A 22,158-nucleotide genomic window follows, 5' to 3' on the forward strand; every position below is an offset into this window, starting at 1 on the left:
CAGGAACCAAAATGCAAAGAGACAACAAAAACCGATGGGGAGTCACGGGCCAATCACATCACATGCAAACCGCCGAACTATTGCTGTTGCAAGGTTGTTCTGCATGAGGGCTGTCTTGTTTATATACTCGCTTGATTCTCTTAATTAGCATGATTCTCGTGATCTCTTGAGACCAATGAGTCTAAAATGATTCAAAGTCACCAGATACTGTCAGTTGCATACATAACCCCCCTTGCATGTGTGCACCCTTCATATGAGAAAGCGTCCAGTATCACCCGATCGGTTGCAATGAGACAGTATTTTTGAACCTCCAGGGATTGGAAGCTTTTCTCTATATCCCATAGTCTCAGGGGATCTCAACTAGATGTTCACGATGCCAGACCATCTATTCCACATCCCAGATGCCAATCATGAGGGGCACGAGGTGCAAAAGTGCAGTGAGAACCTTGGGGGTGAATGCACTATCCTCAGACAATGCAGTTGATTCACTTATAAATTCCCATCCATGGACATTTTCATATCGTCATTTCTTGTATAGAGGGAAAGAGAGGCAAAGTGTTGACCGCCAACCCGCTGATTGCCAGTTACATCACCGTTTCCGTTTTCTTCAACTCCCCACGCTATGTCTGCCAACGACCTCCGGGGGTGGGTGATGAGCGCCGTCTCAGGTGTCGGTGCGTGTTGCCTAGAATCTTCGAAAACTTCAACTAATTATATTCAGCATGCGTCCTTGGTTCTTCCATCATCTGCGTCGATGTGTTGGTGCGGGTGCTTTCCCGCCGCAAGAGCTTCCAGATAGCCAACAGTGGTAACTTCCTGTCGGCATCATTATGTCTCAGTGCTGGAGTTATGGTGAGCAATCATTCTAGAGTTGGAATCAATGAATTATACTAATTCAAAGCAGCTCTTCACCTCCCTCTATAGCATGCTGCCCACCTCAAAGCAATACCTCACCCGCGCCGGCTTCTCCCCCGCTGCAGCTGCATATATTTTGATCAGTCTGTTCATAACTGGAGTTGCAGGCATCCAAATAGTATCCGGATTTGCACACCGATATATCCCATCTCATGTCGTCGATTGTGCCCATACCCATGGCGAGTCGGAACCTGATCCCGAGCACGGCGAGCAGCCCGCACACGAGGACCATGTCCACGATCATACAAACGAACATGATGAACGAACACCGCTATTGCGGCCTAATAAGCCATCTTCGTTCAAGTCAATGCCAGCGGTGGTACAACGAAGCCAACATACTGAGCCGGCACCCAGACGTCGTGAGACCATGCGGGCAATGCTAGCGCGTCACATTACGTCGCTCATGGGTGGCGTAAAATCTAACTGCGATAAAGACGGGCCTTGTTTTGGGATTTCTCAAACCTGCGGTCAAGAATGCACCAAAGTGCTTCACCCATCCAATGACAGTGAAACCGCGCGACCAGCCCCGTTGCATAGTGAAAGCATATCCGTGCCACTAGAACCGGAAATTCAGCACGCTGAAACTGACCTTAGCGATGAACATACACCTACTGCACAGGAAGGGGGATATTTTGACCACATCTCCGCACAGCACCACATGCGACCATGTGCTTCTTCGTCCGCTTCATCTCAGATCATAAAACCACATCCAAGTCATTCATCCCATTCGCATTCGGAGCATCATCCGCATTCGGAGCATAATGGTCACCTCGAGGAAATTGATTCTGAGCATCTCAAATCTGCCGGTGGCAACCCCCACCACCATCACGTCCCTAAAAATGCATTCCTCTCCATTGGACTCCAAACCTCACTCGCCATTGCTCTGCATAAGCTTCCCGAGGGGTTCATTACTTACGCCACCAACCACGCCAGCCCAACCCTCGGTATGACAGTATTCCTAGCTCTGTTTATCCATAACATCGTGGAAGGCTTCGCCATGGCACTTCCGCTCTACCTAGCCCTCGGTTCCCGCTGGAAGGCAATGTTTTGGTCCAGTCTTCTGGGAGGCATTAGTCAACCAGCCGGTGCTGGCATAGCTGCATTTTGGATTTGGAGCACCGGGCAACACAGTAGCGACGATGCTACAGGTCCCTCGTGGGGTATCTATGGAGGTATGTTCGCCGTCACCGCCGGAGTCATGACTTCAGTTGCATTGCAACTTTTCAGCGAGGGACTCGCTCTCACCCATCACCGCGGAATGGGAATCGGGTTCGCTGTTGCGGGTATGGGTTTGATGGGCCTCAGCTTTGCATTGACCGCTTGACCAGGGTTCGGTCCTGGTGATCATTTTCATACGCCTGGCGTTTGATCTTTTGTGATCCTCACGGCTGGCATGCATAAGCGCACATATTGGGTTTTTGCTTTTCACTACATTCATTCAACATGGCCACGGTGTGGCCCTGCACAAACGGGCAAGGGTAGGTGCATACTTCGACGATACATATATTTCTTATCAACAAAACCTGCTACGGGCGTCGAATCACCGATGTGGTGGAAGCACAATTGCCTAGTACTATTGGGTACTCTATGTACATTCCTTATGCAGATAATGATAACTTTTCTCCAATCTATAAAGTAGCTCAGTTCCTTGTGTGATGAGCTCATGTAAATGTTCTTGTGGATCATTGAAGTCTTAGTCGTCCAGGATAGACCCCGTACAGGTGGCTATTTGCACATAGTTTCCAATACATCGTGACATTAAACTGGTATGGACAAGGTATACAATTTGGTCCTGTAAATATTTCAAAGCATCTGAAATCGCCAGCATAAACTCAATAAATCCAAATATTAGATATACCTTCCAAATTCCGGTATATACTCAGAGAGCCTGTACCGAGATACGTCTCTGAGTACCACCACCCAATCCAGCACCACTAATCTCACGTAGATGATTACGGTGCTTCTGACTCTCCTCCTCCATATCCTCAACATCGATACTAAACCGTCTAGGCTTAGACCAAACACCAAATTTCTCACCACCATTAGCCTCCCCAACATTCTTAATCTGCTCAGACTGCACACCAAAGCGATCCGCGACCGACTGGAACAGCTCCGCATGCGCAGAAGCCCGACTCGAAGTCTGGCCTGCTCCCAGACGAGCCTGGGAACGACGCAGCAACTCCATATGCTGCGACGCGGTATCAGCCGCACGGGCATGGCCCTGCGCTCCGGAGTCATTGAGCAGGTCGTACAGGATTCCCTCGTGCAGAGTCGCTGCGGACTGGTAGTTCTCTGAGGCTGTGAACAGCCCCGAGAGAAGCTTCGTCATGTCCAATGTGACTGGGTCACAGCTGCCCCATACCTGGCGCAGGTTGTAGCAGATGGCGCGGCAGAGCTGGATGGCGGAATCGACGTTGCCACGGCAGAAGCGGGTTTCTACTAGTCGTCGGCCGATCCAGACAACTACGTCTGGTGTCCAGGTGCGCTGGACGATTCGGGAGGTCCAGAGTTGGGTGAGGATGGCTTCGAGCTCGTCGAACATCTCGTACTGGCCCAGAAGGGTGATGACGTCGTTGAGATGGTTGAAGGGTAGGTCGACCATCTCGATACCCATAGATTTCGAGGCTGCCATGATATCTTCCAGGAGAAGCTTGGACTTGATTGACATGTCTTTGTAGGTCTTTTCGTCAGTGCACTTGGTTGCCTTGTGGCCGCTCAGGTACAGGCAGATCTGGGTGGCGGTGTTGATGCTCTCCTGGTTGTTCAGACCGTCGGTCAGATGCAGGAAAGAGTGCAAAACGCCTGTCAGGATGGTGGCTTCCTGGAAGCGGGAGGAATTGCACAAGTCACGGACGAGATTGGTGGTCGTTGTGAGGATCTTGATGTTGTAGTTTTCTCCGTGAACCTCACGCAGACAGATCTGGTAGAACTGCTGCACAACTTCCTTGTCGGCGACCTTAGTAGCGGACAGGTTAGAGCAGAAGTACTCATATAGCTTGTCCTTGGTGTCATTAGCAGGGCGAACTCGCTTCTGATTAATCTGGAGATTGTATAGCTGGTGGCCAGCAATCAGAGTGGGAACGAAGTCGTGGCCAGAGAGGCTCTTGGAGAAGGCCCGAGAATTCCTCATCTCACGACTCATCTCGTTCATGATCTGGTCGTAGCTGGCTCGTCTACCGAAGACCTCCTCGAAGGCAGCGACAAACACGGCGTCGTGACGATCGCGAAGATTCGCGGGGGAAGCTTCGGAACTGTACACCACGCGTTGGCGGAGTTCATCAAGGAGGTTGTTTCCGCCTTCGATGAAACCGCACTCAAGGTAGATACTTGCGATCCGACGGGCCCAGTCGGCCATTGTGTCATTGTCACTGTCAGCATGCAGCACATCGGTAGAGTAGGCATGGAGAATGGCGTTGCCCTGCTGAACAGAAGAAGAAGTTCCCTGTCGTGAATGGGCGAGGGCAAGTTCACGGAGCCACGAGAGAGTTGTGGTGGAGAAGTAGCCCTGGTTCTTCTTGGCCAGCTGGAACTCTTCGGTATAGAGAGAACGGGCTTCAACAGTTGAATCATGCTTGCGCACGAACAGCTGTGCCAACTTGTGCTTGAGAGTGATAGGCAGTGGTGTAGTCATCTGGTCGAGGCCCTTCGATGACTGAGAAGGAGCCACCCATTCCCTGGTTTCCAGAGGTAACTTGTACAGTGAGATAGCCTGGTCAACGTGTGCATCGTTGGACTCACACAGCTCGGCAAAGAGCAAGGTAGCATTGAGTGTCTTCTCGCTTGTTGCACCGTGCACGTGGCGACAGGTCATGACATACTCAGAGGCAACCCGGTACCGCTCGGAGAAGTCGGAGCTCTTGTGGGTAGTCAAAATTGACATGTAGCCCAGGTAAGTCTTCTCCAGCATCTTGTCCACCAGCTCATGATCATAGGCCTCCACCTTGTTATCTTCAACAACCAGGGTCGGCCAGAGATACCGGTAAACATTCAAAGCAGAATCCCACTGTCTCTCCTTCTCGTAGAGCTTGATGAGAGCGATTGCAGCGTCCATGCCCTCTGGGGTGATTGCGTTCGTGCGGGAAGTAGCATTGAAGATGCGCTGGTAGATGCTCTTGGCCTCAGCGTTCATCTCCAGGCGAGTTGCCAAAGCAGCCTCAAGATACATGTTCTCGATGGTGTGCTCGTGGGTCTCTCCGAGACGGGCAGTCAAGAAGTTGCTCATGGTATGGAGCAAATCCAGTGCCTTAGTGAACTGGTAGGTCGTCTCGTGGAACTCGACGACGGCCTTGGCAACGGCCATCACCGACGGCACAGGGGCTTTGTCAGAGGCGATCAAAGAACCAAAGGCGTTCTCATAAACAGTTGTAGCCTGTTCCAGATGCAGCCTGCGGAAGTGGCAGTAAGCCAACACCAAAGCCAGGTCTGCCGCGGGAGGTGCCAGCTCGTGCGAGAACTTCTGGTGAGATTTGGCCTGTTCGACAGTGGGCCAGATATGCTGCAGAACCGCCATCGAGCATTCACTGGCTTGGATCCACTCTCCCTCACGCACATAAATACTAGCAAGGTTGTGGCACAAGATCAGGGTGGTGACAGTCATGTTATCAGGACTGGCCGCGATAACGTCCAGCAGCTCAATCAGCAGCTTGCGGTCCCGAGAAGAGAGAGAGGATGCGTCCTGAATAGAGACTGCATTAGCCATGCTCTGGGCAATTGAGAGTGCCAGAGCGGTTGACTCCTCCGAGTACTCTTGGTGAGTCTCCTTGTAGTAGCGCCACATGAGGATTGACAAGGAGCGATCGAGATTGTACATAAGCATCTCGCGAGTCTCGGCGCGGAGAAGGTACACGCGCTGCATCATCTCCTCAGAGTGAATACCAGTAACCTCGAGATCTGCAACCAGTTCACGGATGATGACTTCAGATTCATCATTTCGGTCCTGGCGGCGGAGGAACTGGTAGTACACAAGGGCGACATTGGACTTCTTGTCCATCATATCAACCGAGTCAATATCGCGCGAGTTAAGACCAGCCCACAGGCTTGACAGGACGGCCTGGGCATGAGCCGAATCACCCTGGTCCTCGTACATCTTAGCCATGTACAGAGTGTAGGAGATTCGGCGCTCGTCGGTGACCTCCATGGTGCGCACCATATTGTCATACTTAGTTCTGGCAATATCGCGGCTCATCTCGTCGCTTCCAGTTGTGGAGAAGTGAGTGGTCAAGAAGTCGGCAGTCTCGGATGACTGGCGCGAATTGGTACCGTATTTCTGAAGAATCTGCTGGTAGAAGTGCTTCGAGATAAACAACGCGGATTGATTGTCGTTGCGAGACTTGTACATGCTGACGATCATTCCAAGGTACTTGAGGCGTTGGTTGAATTCCACTCCGGTGATCTCGGAGTCGGTCAAGATCAAGTACTTCATGATGTCTTCCTGCTGAGAGGTGATCTTGCCTCGGTCGGAGAATGACTCTATCATCATCTCGGAGCATGTCAGGGTAATCGGGTGCGACTGGCCGAGAAGCTCCTGGCTGAGCTTCCACGCTTCGTGGCACGTCTCATCGGCGTGGCCGGCATGAGCCAACTTGGACACGCGTGCGCTGAGGACCAAGCTTTCTAACAGAGCCATAGACTTCTCGCCGAGGACCAATCGGCGAATGTCACTCGCAAGTCTATAGAGCTCCACGACACTAGACCGAGTGAACTGGGACTCGCGGCAAGTCAATTCGAGCCGCGCGAAGAGAACGGTGGCAGGCATGAGCTTCTCGAAGCTTGAATTGAATTGGAACTCTTCTTCATCAGTGACCAGGGGCGAAGAGAGGAGGTGCGACAACCAGTAGCGTGCGGTGTACTCCAAGACGACATACTTGTCGAACAGGTGGTTGCGCTCCTCGATACCAAGCTTGTCCATCGAAACATCAACCTCCTCACGCACACTTAATTGCACGCAGGAAAGACACCTGGTGAGCAAGTCGTAGTGTGCATCCTTGAGACTGAGCTGAGACTGTCCACCGGATGATTTGGCCTGTTTGATGATGTGGTCGCGAATGCAGGTATGAGCGAAGGAGACCACGCCATCACGGGTCATTAACAGCGGGCTCAGGGCATTCAAGGCGTCGTAGCTACTACTCGGCTTATTAGATGAGTAGCTGGGGCCCTTGGGGTCCACATTCAGCAAATGTTCAATCTCCTCGACCAGCAGTGGTCTCTCCGCTGCTGCGAGCCAGGAAACAATTTCGAAAGTACCCTGCTGGCTGAAATCGAGGGTATTGGAGTGGAAGTCAATAAGTTCTGGCATTGACTGAGGCAAAGCCTGAACGGACGCAACAGCCTGACTCAAAGTCTTCTGCTGTTTAGCATATGCAACTGCCATTTCAGCCCAACTGAAAGAGCCCTGAGAGCGGGCCACAATGGCAGACACAGCGGCTTGAAGCTGGTTGCCCTTGTGGGTGTCAAAGTTGGCGGTAGATGCAAGCATCTTGTTGACATACGCCCCAAGGTCGGTCTTGGTCTGGGTGGTCTGTAGGGTAAACTGCTGAACGCCTTTGGAGTTGGTCTTCAGGCTCAGGGGACGGGTGAAAGCGATCATCTTAGATCCAACATTCTGCTCGGAGAGAATCTCACAGAAGCGATCAAGACAGGCAATGGCATTGGTATGGCCGCCCCTGATCTGGTCGATGCCGTCAACCACAAACATGTACTGGATGTTAGTAGCAAGGCCAGCACGAATACCTCTCCAAAGGCTTGCTTCAACTGCGTCGTCCCCAGCGCCGTCGATCGCTCCTTGGGCAGCTCTGGCGACTTCAACCAGGATAGCCTCCTGGGTCTGCTTGTCACTGACAGAGTGGTCCAACATCTGGTGAAGGACGCCCTTCAAAATGCGGAGAGGCAAAGTAGCGACAGGAATATCAGCACCTTTACTGGGTTAGCTCGCAATTCAACAAAATATAAAAATAGGCAAACTCACGAATGGTATACGGGATAACATTCCAGTTATCGTGTTCAGACGACTCTTGTAGTCTTTCAACTGTCCATTGAGCCAGTGCACTCTTTCCCGAGCCAGGGCCACCAGAAATCAGCATCACAGGGGAGCTCGCGAGACTGAAATCATAGAGCGTGTTGTTGAACCACTCAAACGATCCCTCAGCAAGCGAATGAGCGCGAGAGTCGAGGATAAATTGGAGAGGGCGGTCCTGCACTCCCAGGAATTGACGCAAACTACCCAGCTCAGGCGAGGAGTAAATCAGGGCGCTGTCCTGAACAAGCTTCGCAGTGTGAGCATCGACAACACAATTCCAGTGGGTAGAAAAGCGCTTGGCATAAGTCACAAAAGCGGCATCAACATTGCGTCCGATAACTTGATCAGACTCTTTGCTCTTGAATCCCTCGATACAGCTGATGGCCGTGCTGCTGACCATCTCAAGCAAATCTGCGAAGACAGCGGCAACATATGGCTGGAGTTCAGCAGAGGATTTGTACGCGGTCTCATACTGGAGAAGCAAGTAAATACCGACGGCGACCCGGCCATATCGGCCAAAGACGCTCTCGAAGACATCCGTGTTGTCCATATCAGACTATACAACTAGTTAGTATTCATATCCAAAAAGGCTCACCAGCCACCTTAACTCACCTCCAAAAGGAGGATAGAGAATCCCCAGATGAGCGTTGCCGCCTCATTGGCAGCTGGCGCGAAGACTCCAACGGACTCCTGAAGGGCGTCGACTGCATACGCCAGTCTAGACGCCCACCTGAGGCTGCAGTCAAGTCTGCTACCATCATGAGGCATCCAGCGGAGACGTTCAGCTGCAACAGCATCAAAGAAAGCATCAACGTTAGGGCTGCGCTTGCTGATCTGACTGGAAGACAGGCCCAGCTGAGCCTTGCACTTTTGGGACACGGCCAGAACCTTCTCCTGAAGGACAGTGACCTTGTATCCACTGCTAAGCTGTCTGACAAGGCGCTTCGAGGTCACCTCATTTCCGGCGCTGCTCTTGGTGCCGGACCTAGCATTGGTGGTTCCATTGTTGAAGCTGTCAGAGGTACCATAGCCACCAGCTTGTCTAGTTCCTGCTCCACCAACAATGCCTTGGCTGACTCCGCTGTTGTCATTGCCGGATAGTCCATAGCTATTGTCTTGGTGAAGTCCCAGAACACCTTTGCCGGCGATGCCTGCCTGGTTCGATCCAGTGCCGCCGGTATTGAACAAGGCGCTATTTGTCTGGCCAGTGGTGGTAGAACGCAGGCCACTTGTTTGGTTGGATCCACCGGTGGTAGAATACTCCGTGTTTGTCGGGGTCTTAGGATTGAAGCCTCGATCGGACACCGCACGAGCATAAGTAACACCTCCCCTGTTCGGCTGGTTTGAGGCGGCCAATCCTTGTCCACTTCCATAGCCATGTTCTCCTGCGGTGGGAGCAACCTGGTCGTTCGATCTTGTGAAAGTAAGATCATGGGCCTTGGCTGCGTTGTTCCCAGAGACGGAATGTGCCTTGCTCCGTTTTCTGGTGTTAGAGGTCTGGTTGGTGGCTCCTTTACTCGTACCATAGCCAGTGGCGGCAGCGGCGGCGGCAGCAGCTTCACCTGTCCCCGCTTTCTGGGAAGGCTGGGAGCCCTGCTTGTCAAGTTGTTTTCTGTCGATATGGTATTTTCCAACGTCTTGATCGGCAGATTTCTGGGAGAGGTTCTTGCCAGTGGCCCCATCGTTAGAGACTTCCGGGCTGATGTTCTCATGGTCGTGGATCTCTTTTTCAAGGGCTTCCTCGCTATAATCACCTCCTGTGGCGACTTTTCCAGTCTTTCCTTGGTTTGAGCTGGCCGTGTTGCCGCTTCCTCCCCCCGCGAAGGCAACCTGAGGAGCATTGTTGGTTCCTTGGCTGGGTATTCCTTTGCTGCTGGTCCCTCTCTGAACAAGAGTTTCTTGGCCGGTCGAATTGTGGTAGTTCTTTTCTTGGAAAGTGCCCGGCATAGTGATGGGGCCCTTGCGGATATCGTAATTGGGTTCAAGCTCTCCAGCTAACACGCTGCCTTTGCGGTCATACTGTTTAAAGTCCGTGTCTTGGTTTGCTTTAGTGCTGTATTGCTGTTTCTGGCTGGCTTCTGGCTGCTCGCTGGCCATCCCTCGTTGCTCCACCTTCGTTTCGCTAGTAGGGTTGCCGATGTTGTCTTGGCCAATGCCTCTGCTGGTTTTCTTTCCAGTCTGCTGAACATTCTCCTTGTTGAGGTCTTCTTTGTTCATTCCAGCAATACTGCTCGATGCTCCGCCGCCAAATCCTCCGGCAGCTCCTCCGGCAACTCCTCCGGCAACTCCTTGGCCAGTCGATGCTTTAGTGGGTTGACCTTGGGTGCCAACTTCTTTTGCGCCATTGAAATTGCCTTTGCTGACTTCATCGCGGGCGGATGAGCCTTTATCGGGGATCTCATTGGCCTTGTCTCCCTGTTTGCTGACTTCATCACGGGCGGATGAGCCTTTATCGAGGGCCTCATTGGCCTTGCCTCCCTGGCCGGTCGATTGTTGGGTGTTTTGGCCTTTAGTCACGATGTCTTTTGCGCCGTTGTAATTGCCATGGCTGACCTCATCGCGGATGGATGAGCTCTTCTCGAGGATCCCCTTGGCCTTGGCGAACATGTTGATGGGTGGTAAATTGGCAGGTGAAAATATTAACAATAGATGTATTAACAGTAGGTGGATCGTACAGATAAAAAATTAATCAAAGAATGTCATTCAGTCGTGTGTGTTCAGCTTTCAAAAGTAGAAGATGGAATACAAAAAAGGAAACCGATTCAGAATTGGGGCCCCGGGGGTACCTAAATAATATTAGGAACTATCTTTCTCCTCATTGCATCATGAAGTAATTTCGGTGGTATCTGAACTGGAGCAAGCACAAGTGAGTGCATAGAGTAATGCTCGGTACGCAGCTGAGCCATCCCATGCCTTTGCTTGAATTCCAAGGCCCGCTGCCCGACGATCCAAGAAAAGCAATGGGGAGCTCGATGTCATGGTACAGCATAACATCAGAAGTCGATGATGCTCAACCAGAGATAGGGAGTGGGATAAGTGGATCTCCCAGCAGTTGATGTCTAATCCAGGTCTTCACGCTTTATATCTGTTCTTTTATTCTCCAGTTAACGTGACGGAGTATGGTAGCCTGCAACTTTTGATTCTTTTGCATCTTCTGGTCCAACTAACACGTATACCCTTCATTGGATTGTGCCCTGCAGTATCGCAATATGTAAAATCAATTCCAAACGGTCAAGAACCCGGAACTGAGTTCAATCGATGTCATTGCAATGTGTAGGGTAGAGACGAGTTTGGGATCATGGGGTACGATTGAACTCAATCACCCCTAGGCGATACATTTCTCCACTGTCTGACGATTAGACATGTCTGGATATCTGCTCGTTGGGTCCCATCTTTAGCTCAAGTGGATGTGGAGGCCAGGATTGAAGTTGGCTACTGGCCAATATCCCTTAGTCATCTCGTGCTCCCCCCCGATAACCTTAAATTAAGCCGTCGATCCGTGGGCGTCTCGGCTTTGGAACATCAATCATGTTTGCCAAACATGTTCGCAAAGTCATGATTTCCGGATGACCCGGCATTGAGTTGGTGAGGTCATGCCTCCTTGTTTTTCAGATCATTATCCCACACGACGCAGGAACATCCGTCATTTATGTCATGACGTCGAGCTCCGAGCCATGCGAAATTATCTCTTACTTCTCACTCTAAATGAGCCTGTCCCTGTCATTAGGTGATAGGTACAATATGAACACGTCACGTGGGAGGTTATCGGAAGATTTGCGTGGATGCGTGTCTTCCAGAAGATGGACATTATGTAAGCATATTCTTCTAGTTACTATTATGGAGTAATTAACTAGCCACTACTTTTATATTGTCCGGGGATGGATCGAAAAGGGCCTCGCATCTCCATCCTTCTGACGATAAGATGGGAAGGAGGAAAGACACTAAGAAGACATTGTAGTAGTATCCCCGTAAATATAACGACCCTAACATCATCTTGAGCCAAATAGATCAAGGTATTGAAATCCCCGTCGTCAAAGTAAGAGGCCGACTATTCTTGTAGGTACTATAAAAGAGACAAAGGCTCCACGTTCTCTTGAACCAAGCTAAAGCGAAAAGACTCGCCAATCTCTATCCCCCGCACTTTTCATGGCGCGGTGCCCCATGATGCGACACAAAGGTAGGGAAGATGAGGACTTGGGCTATATACTGGTGAGCTCTGACAGGTATGGGTGGGGCAAGCGGTTTGGAGTACACTCCGATGTACAGTCACTTCAGGAATTGTACTCCATTATTGTCGTTGGGAGGCCAACAGAACAAACCGCGTAACAAACCGCATAGGGCTGAGTCCCACCATGGAAGAGGCATTCTACAACTCCAGTATCAGCCCTGCAGAGGCATACAACTGAATAAAAAGAGCAAGCTCTATAGCTCTAGGCACTTTCTCAAGTAAAGATAACCCGAAAAGCATGGGAAAAGAGGCAGAGTCCATCTCTGGATCGGAAATGCAATTCATGAAACAGCCTATTAAATGAGTCGAAAAGTGACTCTGAAGTCTAGCCTGCGAGAACTGCCCGTAGACAGCTCACATCCAGCCACAGCTTTCCATCCTCAGACCGCCATGGGTATTCATCCATTTCCGCGAATCAACCTCCAAAAAAAACCCATTGCCAGCAAAAAAAAAATTCAAGTGAAGACGAAGAAGCGTGATATCATCCGTACAAGTACCAGCCGTATCTGGTGTGCTTTCGTTCGTTTGGGCCGTGGTCGTGCCGTGGTCATGCGAAGATTTTCATCGTAGAACTCGACTAGCCGATCGCGGCTCAGGTGGTTGTTTTAACGACTTGAATAATCTATTGGCCGGGGTTGGGGTTCATCTGCATTTCGCGACTAGTCAGCCTTTCTGTCCTTCACTCTCGAAGTTCGTGGTGTGTGGTCGTGGATATTTCGCGAAATGTGCGTTGTGTTTGGTTGTGCGTGGTGGGTGTGAGTCATTCGATATGTACCTTGCGCTTGCCACCGGTCATGGTAACGTTGACGAAACGGCGAGTGTAAAGAATACGCTTGTAGGCGCGACCCTTGGGGTTCTTCTTCTTCTCCTGGGGCTCGACCTGGATGCAAAATTGTCGTTAAAAAGACCGGTCGGATGGATGGCCACTGCGAATCGTGTATCGAGTGGCGTTGGCTGGAAATCGAAGAGAACTCACCTTAGGAGTGGCAGCCTTGACCTTACCGGCACGGGCGAGAGAGCCGTGAACCTTACCCATGTTGGATGATTGACGTTGATGAACGGGAGATGGAAGTGGTTTGGTGATGAAGCGATTCTTGAATCTCGATTGGGAGTGCAAAATTGGGAGTGCGACCTGTGTGGGGCGGCTTAGCGAGTGCTTTCGGTCCGGATTAACTCAGCCCGTGTGGGGTCATGTGATGTGAGATAAGCCGGTGAGGTAAGCCGGGGTTAAGGGGTCTTGGCAATAGTTTCTCCGAAGTGTATGGCAATAACCCTGGAGCACTTACTGAGTGTTACGGAAGTAGGAATTGGGTAAATAGAAAGGGACAAAAATGGGGAGGGTGCAAGCAGATGGTTGTTACATATTTATATTCCCTACCGGACTTTACGGACTTTACGCAGCTTGGGACCTTCTACGTAAGATCCGTCCATAGCAAATAGCCTTATGACTCAAAGTCGGGGTCTCTTTTTGGTATCACGAGTAATGTACATGTTTTTCCCCAGCGCTATGCAAGATGAGGCATTCCAAAATTCCATGGATGCAATAGATCCAATCCGCCTTTTGGTATACATTTAGGCCCCCTTCGATTTCTCCTTGGCAGCAGCCTCTTCTCGTTCTTTCTTTCTTGCCAGATACCGCTCTTTGGCGCTGGACACATCTTTCTCGGTCTTGCGACTGCGACTCTTTTCGGCAATCTCCTTTTGCTTTGCAGCCTCAGCCTCCTCTTCTTGTCGTGCACGCTCCTCGTATTGGCTTGCGACCATGTCGGTCTGTCGCGCCCGTTGAGCACCACGGGCACCCTGGTAACCAGCACCGGTACCTGGTCGTCCGGTAGTAGGCCGTGAAGCTCCTGCTTTCGCCGTAGATGATTGAGTTTTCGGTTTCGGTGCCACATTCAGTCCTGCAGACAACAACTGGCGCTTGTCGACAACTTGGCCCTCGTCATTCACAACGACCCGAGCTCCATGAGCATTGAGATCCTCCGCCTTCTGAGCATCCGTCTTATCCTCTTTATTCTCCATCTCCTCGATGATCTCACCTGCTTTGATACGGCGGGCAGTCTCTTCTGCAGCCTTCACGACCTCCTCGTGCTGTGCTTCTCCTCGCGACAGAACGTCCCGGTAGAATCCAATCATGCCGGAGCCGCCACTCTTTTTGCGCCGTTCTTCTTCTTCCTTTTCACGGCGTGCTTCCTCTTCCTCTGCCTTGCGCAGTTCCACTTGCTGCGCCTTGTAGGCAGAGGTGACAAATTTCTCTTTGTCCTCAAACTCATCACCTTCAGCTTCACGCTCCCTGGCTAGCTGTCGATCCTTAGCCCGCAGTTGATCCCGTTTCCGGATCTCCGCACTCTGTAGCAAGTTCTGCATATACTTGGGTGTTTCACTCTTAGTTTCCACTGATGCCTTGGCGGGTTTGGCATGCAGGCTGTCGTATACTTCATCGTATGAGTAGATCAATGGGTCGAGCTCTTCGGCTGCCTTTGCTTGCATGTTGCTGCTATGCATTGACGCGAGATTGGTGTATTTCTGAGCAGGGGCGGCTGGCTTGTTCGATTTCGCCTGGTTCAATCCAAGTTTTATTGCGCCTTGTTGCTCTTTTTCCCTTTCTTCATCCTCATCCTCATCATCTGCAAATAGCGAGTTCTTGCTGAGTGGTTTGGCTGTTGGTTTCGGACCGCTCCCAAATTGGATTTTGCGTTTCGGCGGTGGCCCTGCGCTTGGCGGGGGTTTCTTTTTCGTAGCTGGCTCCTCTAGCCCTCCAATCGTTGAGATTTCGATTGCACCATTGCCAGTTTGTTGGTCTTCATCTTCGGAGCCGTCGTCGAATATGTTCTTTCTTTTCTGCCCGCTCCCTGGTTTCTTTGCCGCCAGACTTTTGTTCGGAAGGTTCAATCCGTAGGGGAGATTTGCTGCCATATTAGACCTTAGGTGTTCCAATCCGTTCCAGGGCTTTATGTGCTCAGATTAATAGCAACGACGTTGGTATATTTGGCAGGAGGTGCTTGTCGAGGTCAAAAGTTGCGATAGCGATCGACTGCGATAAAGTCGTGGCTTGTTATCAGTAGGTCACGTGTTTGTGACTTTTGCGGGGAGATCGGAGCATTTATAGTATACGGAGTACCAAACACATAGTGAAGTTGGTTTGGGCATTCAGAGGTATTGATTATATTTTGATACTATGTGTATATTTTGGACTTGTTGTGTTACGAGCTCAAATATATCTTCAATACAGTTAGCAGATTCAGTTCTAGGTTACAGATACAAAGATATATATAATAGCTGAGAACCAGTTTTGGACAAGATGTCACTCCCAAATTTCCTTTGAAGACAGCATGAAGGCCAACATGAACTAGTTCAAAAGTCTAGAAAGCCACGCTTTGATAAAATAATTTTCAACCTTCAAATGTATCAAAAGTGTATACATCATCTTCATGGAAGCTCATTTCTTACCAGCCACGTGATGGCGGCCGCTAGTAAAGCCACAATCCCCGGCTCCTCGACGGTCTTCGGCTCCATCTCAACCCTGAATAATCCAAATCTACTCAAAATGTCCTACTACTTCACCATTCTATCACCCACTGACACACCTTTGTTCAACATTGCCTTTGGCACATCGAAGGGGGGTGGTGATGGCATTGCCCGCTTCCGCTTCCCGGAGACAGCGCAGTACATGAACCAGTTCATCATCCACTCGAGTCTGGACATACTGGAAGAAGCGCAATGGACTAATGGCGGAATGTAAGTTCAACAAGCTATTCAAACCTCAAATTGCTCCTGCAAACCGGCTCGAATTCCTGAGCTTGAATCCCTGAGTGCCACATAAACACAGCGAACCTCAGGCCCAAATAAGCGCTTTATGCCCCACATCAAACATCCAATTCCAAAGCTAACATTGTCGCAAAAGGTACCTGAAGCATATCGACACCTACCCACCGGCGGCAGCCTACATCACGGCCTTCCTCACCCCGAGTGGCGCGCGCTTCCTCCTCCTCCATCAACCCCCGCATCTCCCCTCTTCAACCAGCACAAGCAGCGGTCTTGGTTCCTCCTCCCTGCTAGGCACAGCAGGATCTACCACACGCGCCTCGTCCAGCTCTATCGCCGCAAATCCGACCTCGCCGCAGACCGAAGAGGCCGTGCGCCAGTTCATGAACGAGGTATATGAGAGCTATGTCAAGACGGCGATGAGCCCGTTCTATAAGCAGGGAATGGAGATCAAGAGTCCTGTTTTCAGAACACGGGTTACTGCTGCAGGGAAAAAATGGCTGTAATCTTGCTGTCCCTTGGTAGTTTTAGTTCATGAGCGTGGCGTTACTAGGGCATGTATTCTTTTGGGGGTTGATTCTTTCTCTGTATCTATTGCATTGTTTTGACTTGCTTTGCAGCATAGATAAACAAGGTCACAAGTCAACGATGGGGTCGATAATTTAGTGTGGTGTAATACAAACAAAAGTGTGCTTCTTATTCTTGATTCAAAACAACCAATTGAACTAGAAGTGCAAATGACTATTGTTCTCCACCTAAATTGATTGGCAAAAAATGACACTAGTTGGGATCAATGAAGTCCCTGGCTCGCTAAAACCTAACAAAAGAAGAGGTTCGAAAAAGAAAAGCAACGAGTATGCGTACTGCAGTATCTCAACAGAAAAGAGATAACTCCAGTCCCAAACGCCGGGAATTTCCTTCCAATCCCAGCGTCCAAAGCCAACCCGCTAAAACAAATAGTACATACTTAGACGGTCATCTGAGGAGCCAGCTTCTTCATGGTGACGGTTTTGAAATTATCGACAGCGTGAATGACGTCTTCCAACTTGGCAACAGTTCCAAAGATTCCGCCTTCCATTTGAATCGATTGAATAGTGCCAACATGTAGCGAGGGCTCGGCGGCTGCAGTGCCGTCATCTAAGATAACACAGTCAAAGCCACGGTCATTAGCTTCGCGCATGGTCGTCGAAACGCAGACGTCGGTGGTCACACCCGCAATAACGAGGTTTTTCACTCCCTTGTTGCGAAGGAGGAGCTCAAAATCGGTGTGTGCAAAGGCACCTCGGCCGGGCTTGTCGATGACCGGCTCACCGGGGAGAGGATACAGTTCGTCAACAGTGTCGTGGCCCGGTTCGCCACGGATAAGCAGACGGCCCATGGGACCGGGGGAACCAATCCCCAAGCCGGATGCGTTATTACGAGACCGATATGCCTCACGGCTTGAGAGAGTAGACAGATCGGGTCGGTGTCCTGATGTGAGTTAGTAAAAGGATATTGAGAGCTCAAGACACTAAGTACCCTCGCGAGTGTGGTAGACCGAGAATCCGCCAGAGCGGAAAGCATGGAGCAATCTTTGTAGACGGGGAATCAAAGCCTGCGCGCCAGAAATATCATAGCCCTGATATCCCATGTATCCTTCAGGCAAACAGACTAGGATAAAATCAGCCAGATGATCCTCTGATAGTGGCAATAGTCCGAAATACTTACAGTCTTTTTGCATGTCAATTATCACAAGTGCAGTGGTGTATGGGGTAAATGAGGCATCGTGGGGCCAATCATAAGGGATAGCTGGCAGCTGGCCCTTGCGGACCTTGTGGTGAGGTACCTGTCGCGGCTTCTCGATGATAGGGCCATGATTGTGTGTCGCATTTAGCACCGTCAGGGTCCAGATACCCGGAGAGCCAGCTGCGACTAGCATAAAAGGACAATCCATCAACCGCGAGGTTCTGCGACGCTTGCGCGTTTCCTCAGTCAGACCATTCCGTGGTCGATAATGGCCGCCACGATCACAACGCAGCCACACCTTGGCGGTGCGGCCAGGTTTCTTCTCCGTGGGTGTGCTTGACGATTTAACAACCACATTGTAGCCATGTTCCTTGCCATGGTCCTGGACTGCGGCGAGAAGAGTTGCTCTGTAGACATAAGTCGTTGATATTGGCCCTATCAAGCAAGGGGCAATGGGATGAGAACTTACTTGTCAGGGTATGTCCCCTCCGGAGGGGGCACCAATTGCATTGCCAGTTCTGGAATGTCTTGAAGGTCGCTGGGCGCATCGTCCAAGTTGAGATCGGTTGAGTCTGCCATGGTGATAGATCGGGTTGGGCCTTAGCCTCACTGGAGGGGATCTATCTAAGGGACAGGAACTGTAAGTTTAGATGTCATACCATCCTCCCACGTTTAACCGATGCACCTCAGCACTGAGGTAGACAGATGGAGCTTGCAAATAATCGGGGGTAAACAAGTGCGTGGAAGCAAACAGGATGATCAGCGATCTTAAGAACCGCGTGCGTGGGCATAGCGTCCAGGGTAGTGTCTAGAGGTAACAAACACATGTTCTTAGAGCTTGGAGGCTCGCAAAGGGTTCTAAAGCAAATGTTGAAAGGCAGATAAAGCTACTTACCTCTCCGACTTGATTGCTCCAGAGACCTAAAGACTGGAGACTGGGGACTGCTGAGTCCAGATCACGGGCTGAGGTCGATCAGGATCACTTTCAGCTCCAATGAGGCTTAGCTCCACACTGATGCCTTACAGCGCCTTTTGATGCCTGGGGCAGAACATGTCTGCCTCAAACGCGCCAAAAGAGCGGTGGGTGGCTGATCCCAGATCTGCCAAATGAGGACTAGCGCATCTACTGGCCCCCCCTGACGACCGAAACAACAACATCGGTTTCTCCCAGCCCGATCTAATCTAACCCGCTTTTCGACACGAGGCGGGTCGAAGGTAACCCAGCTTTGCCCATCTTAGCTCGCCACATCCCTCGATCTTCTCTTCCTCTCTGTGGACGGACACATTACCAGGCACCGCAACCAATCCCTTGCGTCACCGCCTCCGCGAGGGGCTCTTATCAAAACGCACGGTTGTTGACATCGGGCCACCACACAGCATATGAGTCTTTGAGAGGGGCTGGAGCGATCTGTAGGGCAAGACAGCCTGACGTACAGTTTCCGCTGACTTTCGCCAATTTTGGACGACGGGTGTCGTCCAGACATCTTCTTTGCGACCGGTCCTCTGGGTGCCCAACGCGAGAAGATGCCGGCCGTCGAGGAGTCACCTTCCGAACGGAAGCATACGAGTAGCTCTTACAGAGATGAACTGGCTCATTACAAATCCCAGTATGAGCAACTTGAGGCGGAGCTTGCGGACTTTCAGTCCTCCAGCCGGGAGCTGGAGACTGAGATGGAGAAGGACATTGAAGCTTCAGAAAAGCGGGAACGGCAACTGAAGGAAAAGCTCGACACGATGCGATATGAAGTTGACGAGTGGAAGGTAAGGGATGATGCTCATTGTTCACCATTTTTCCGGGGCTAACATTGCGTTGGCAGACCAAATACAAGCAGTCGAAAACCGAAGGCAACTCTGTACAGAACAACCTGCAGAAAGAAATCACCACGCTGCGAGACGCGAATCGCACTTTGCAGCTCAAGCTTCGAGACATTGAAGTTGCCAACGATGACTACGAGCGCCAAGCCCGGAACACCACCTCGTCCCTGGAGGACATGGAGTCCAAATACAACATCGGCATTGAGCGCGGGGTCTTGCTAGAGGAGGAAATCAGAAATGGAGAGCAGGAGCGGGAGCAGCTGCGCATTGACAATCAACGCCTCCGAGACGAGCTGTCGGATCTGAAGATTGAGGCTGAGATCATCCAAGAGAAGCTTCGAAATACCGAAGGACATGGGATGCGCCGCCGCAAGCCTACTCCATTGTACCATCGCAGCCCGGCAACTCCACAAAGTTTGGAGATCTTTGACCGTTCGCCTGGCACCGTTACATCTTCCCCAGTATTCGCCACGCCCCCCGCTAAATCATCCCTTGCGTCGTCTACCGCTACCCCACCGTCACCCCCTATCTCCGAGTCGTCTGTGAACATGCGCAAGTCAATCAACCCCCATGCAAACTCCACGCCTACATTCCCTCGACAGAGAGCCGCTGGTGCAGATCCAGTGAACTCTAGAACCCTTCACGCTCGGACTCAACCGCGCACCACTCATTCACGAGCCACATCTCTCGCTTACAGCAATAGCGCATATAGCACCGGAAATAGCAATGGCAATGGCAATGGTCGGTCCACTCCCTCTATGTCGATCTCGTCTCGCAATAGTTTGACGAGAATGAACACCTCGCGGCCGCCAGGGCTTCCCAAGTCTGGATCACTATTCCAGATCCGTGGCCTGATTGGTAAGATGCAGAAGCTCGAAGAGCGCGTCCAATCAGCCAAATCTCGACTTCCTGCCCCATCCGACACCTCCTCTCGCGGATCCCCTCGTTCTGGATCTGTTATCAGCGACACTCCGATCGTCCCCTCGTCGATCACTGTTCGCAGTTCTCGCAAGCGACTGAGTAATAGTAGCCTCGGTTCCTCCGCGCGGGATAGCGAAAGCACTCCATCTTACCCCCCGCAGGGTCGCCAGTCATTTGGACGGACCGCCGAGAGTCGCCCGAGCAGCCGAACTAGTTTCTCTAGCCGCAGCTCCTTCAGCCAGAGCGTGCACTCGGGTGTTCCTGTCAATGCCCGGCCCGAAAGTCGTTCGAGTCGTCCCGGAGCCAAAACGCCACTGGGTCACTACTCGACAAACCCTCTGACAGAGAGCCGTCGGCCACGGTCATCTCTCAGCAATCACGCCGGCCAACTCCCTAACATCGCTGGCATGTCCCTCATCGATGAGGACCAAGACATTGTTACGCCAACCACCTCCCGCATCTCCCAGGAGATTCAACCGCCTCAACGGCCACCCGTGACTACCACCCCCACCCCTGTAGTGAAGAAACGAACCATCAGCGGCATCCCGGCACCCCGAAGCTTCAAGACTAGCATTGGACCTGGTGCCATGCCGCCGCCCAATAGGAAGACCCAAGTCAGTGACCTGGGAGAGACCTTTTAGTTCGTCTTTTTTTCGCGTTTACTATTTATTCAATTTGCATGGAGGGGTTTAGTGAACGGGTGGTTTGTGTGCTAGGGTTATCTTTCCACGTTTGTTTTACATACTTCCAAGATTGACTTTGATCGACTGCATTTTACAAGAGGAGTGGGGGTCCTTCCCGGCAGACCGCCTTGGTCATATCCCTTCCTGTTCAGTTTTGCATGTTGACTCGTCTCGGGCCAGCCAGGCCTGGTTCCTCTGTGTGCGGTGTGGCCCCCGGTGGATTCTGGGGACGTTCTAAGCTGTGTCTCAGCGATTGTCTTTTCATTCAAGATTCAATAATACCCATGTTGTTATTTATGCTCCACAAAATAACATTGTATGATGTACAATACCTACATGAGGTAGGTATAAATTGAGGTTTCGTTTCGATTGTGACGTAGATCCATACTTTTGGGAATAGGTTGAGTTGGGGATATGGCGATCATGAATATGATTGGTCTACGATCATTTTTCTGTTGTACAAAGTACGCAATTTACACCACGGCTGATGTTGAATGATGCACGTCGGCCGAATTGGGATAGCGTTGGTGCCATTCTCAAATTAGAAGTGGCGTAGACCTCCCGAGGTCGGGAGCATATCTTGATTACAGATTCTAGATCGCATTGAAGATATTTACTTTGTATATATACCTAGGGCGTATGGAATATAATATGCCAAATAAATAATTTACCCTTGGAATCTCCAAGTATTAACAACACTGCATCTTGAATTGCATGTGAGAGAGAGAAGAAGATCGCTCTCCGAAGACGCTGACCGAATCGGGTGCCGAATGCACGGGTGCGTACGGTGCCGGGACCCGTGGGGAAGCATCCAGAATACGGAGTACGGAGCATACCAGGTAGGTAGTATAGATGAGATATTCCTCCGTAATAGTACGGAGTATTCCCTAGAGGCTGGTTTGGTTTTTATCTAATTCTTTATTTTCAAGAAATTAATTAAAACAGAAAAGAATAAAATCAAATCAATAAAAAAAAAAGACCAAAAAAAAAAACAAATCACCGAAGTGAAGTGGTGGGCAACAAATTGTAGTGGAACCTGGCCCAACAAAGCCAGGGAGTTGGGGGAGCTCGTTCCTGGGCAAGTACCTTTC

The 22,158-nt window shown here is 50.9% G+C and overlaps 7 protein-coding genes across 7 annotated transcripts; 3 read left to right on the plus strand and 4 right to left on the minus strand.

The window, feature by feature from the left end:
- Positions 1–622: 622 nt before the first annotated feature.
- Positions 623–2,239, plus strand: N7537_002433 (Zn(2+) transporter ZRT3; the record flags this gene model as incomplete). Its single annotated transcript, XM_056893491.1, has 3 exons — positions 623–674; positions 722–852; positions 905–2,239. The coding sequence occupies 3 exons, from the start codon at positions 623–625 to the stop codon at positions 2,237–2,239; spliced, it is 1,518 nt and encodes a 505-aa protein (XP_056758486.1).
- A 555-nt stretch (positions 2,240–2,794) lies between these two features.
- Positions 2,795–10,537, minus strand: N7537_002434 (uncharacterized protein; the record flags this gene model as incomplete). Its single annotated transcript, XM_056893492.1, has 3 exons — positions 2,795–7,827; positions 7,880–8,486; positions 8,543–10,537. 3 exons carry the CDS (start codon positions 10,535–10,537, stop codon positions 2,795–2,797), a joined length of 7,635 nt encoding a protein of 2,544 aa, XP_056758487.1.
- Positions 10,538–12,389: 1,852 nt separating this feature from the next.
- Positions 12,390–13,314, minus strand: N7537_002435 (40S ribosomal eS30 domain-containing protein; the record flags this gene model as incomplete). The annotated part of the gene is made up of 3 exons (XM_056893493.1): positions 12,390–12,804; positions 12,934–13,038; positions 13,135–13,314. Coding segments are annotated over 3 exons (309 nt in total), but the record flags the coding sequence as incomplete, so codon positions are not given.
- Positions 13,315–13,730: 416 nt separating this feature from the next.
- N7537_002436 (splicing regulator NSRP1-like domain-containing protein) lies at positions 13,731–15,074 on the minus strand (the record flags this gene model as incomplete). Its single annotated transcript, XM_056893494.1, has 1 exon — positions 13,731–15,074. The coding sequence occupies one exon, from the start codon at positions 15,072–15,074 to the stop codon at positions 13,731–13,733; it is 1,344 nt and encodes a 447-aa protein (XP_056758489.1).
- A 544-nt stretch (positions 15,075–15,618) lies between these two features.
- On the plus strand, positions 15,619–16,429 carry N7537_002437 (TRAPP subunit TRS20; the record flags this gene model as incomplete). The annotated part of the gene is made up of 2 exons (XM_056893495.1): positions 15,619–15,896; positions 16,063–16,429. 2 exons carry the CDS (start codon positions 15,619–15,621, stop codon positions 16,427–16,429), a joined length of 645 nt encoding a protein of 214 aa, XP_056758490.1.
- Positions 16,430–16,890: 461 nt separating this feature from the next.
- Positions 16,891–18,227, minus strand: N7537_002438 (cysteine hydrolase family protein; the record flags this gene model as incomplete). Its single annotated transcript, XM_056893496.1, has 4 exons — positions 16,891–17,393; positions 17,442–17,573; positions 17,631–18,055; positions 18,118–18,227. The coding sequence occupies 4 exons, from the start codon at positions 18,225–18,227 to the stop codon at positions 16,891–16,893; spliced, it is 1,170 nt and encodes a 389-aa protein (XP_056758491.1).
- Positions 18,228–19,109: 882 nt separating this feature from the next.
- nde1 (nuclear distribution protein NudE) lies at positions 19,110–21,025 on the plus strand (the record flags this gene model as incomplete). Its single annotated transcript, XM_056893497.1, has 2 exons — positions 19,110–19,409; positions 19,466–21,025. Coding segments are annotated over 2 exons (1,860 nt in total), but the record flags the coding sequence as incomplete, so codon positions are not given.
- Between the last annotated feature and the right edge of the window lie 1,133 nt (positions 21,026–22,158).

This window comes from Penicillium hordei, assembly GCF_028827395.1.
Source record: "Penicillium hordei strain IBT 12815 chromosome Unknown utg000001l_segment0_segment0, whole genome shotgun sequence".
Lineage (NCBI taxonomy): Eukaryota > Fungi > Ascomycota > Eurotiomycetes > Eurotiales > Aspergillaceae > Penicillium > Penicillium hordei.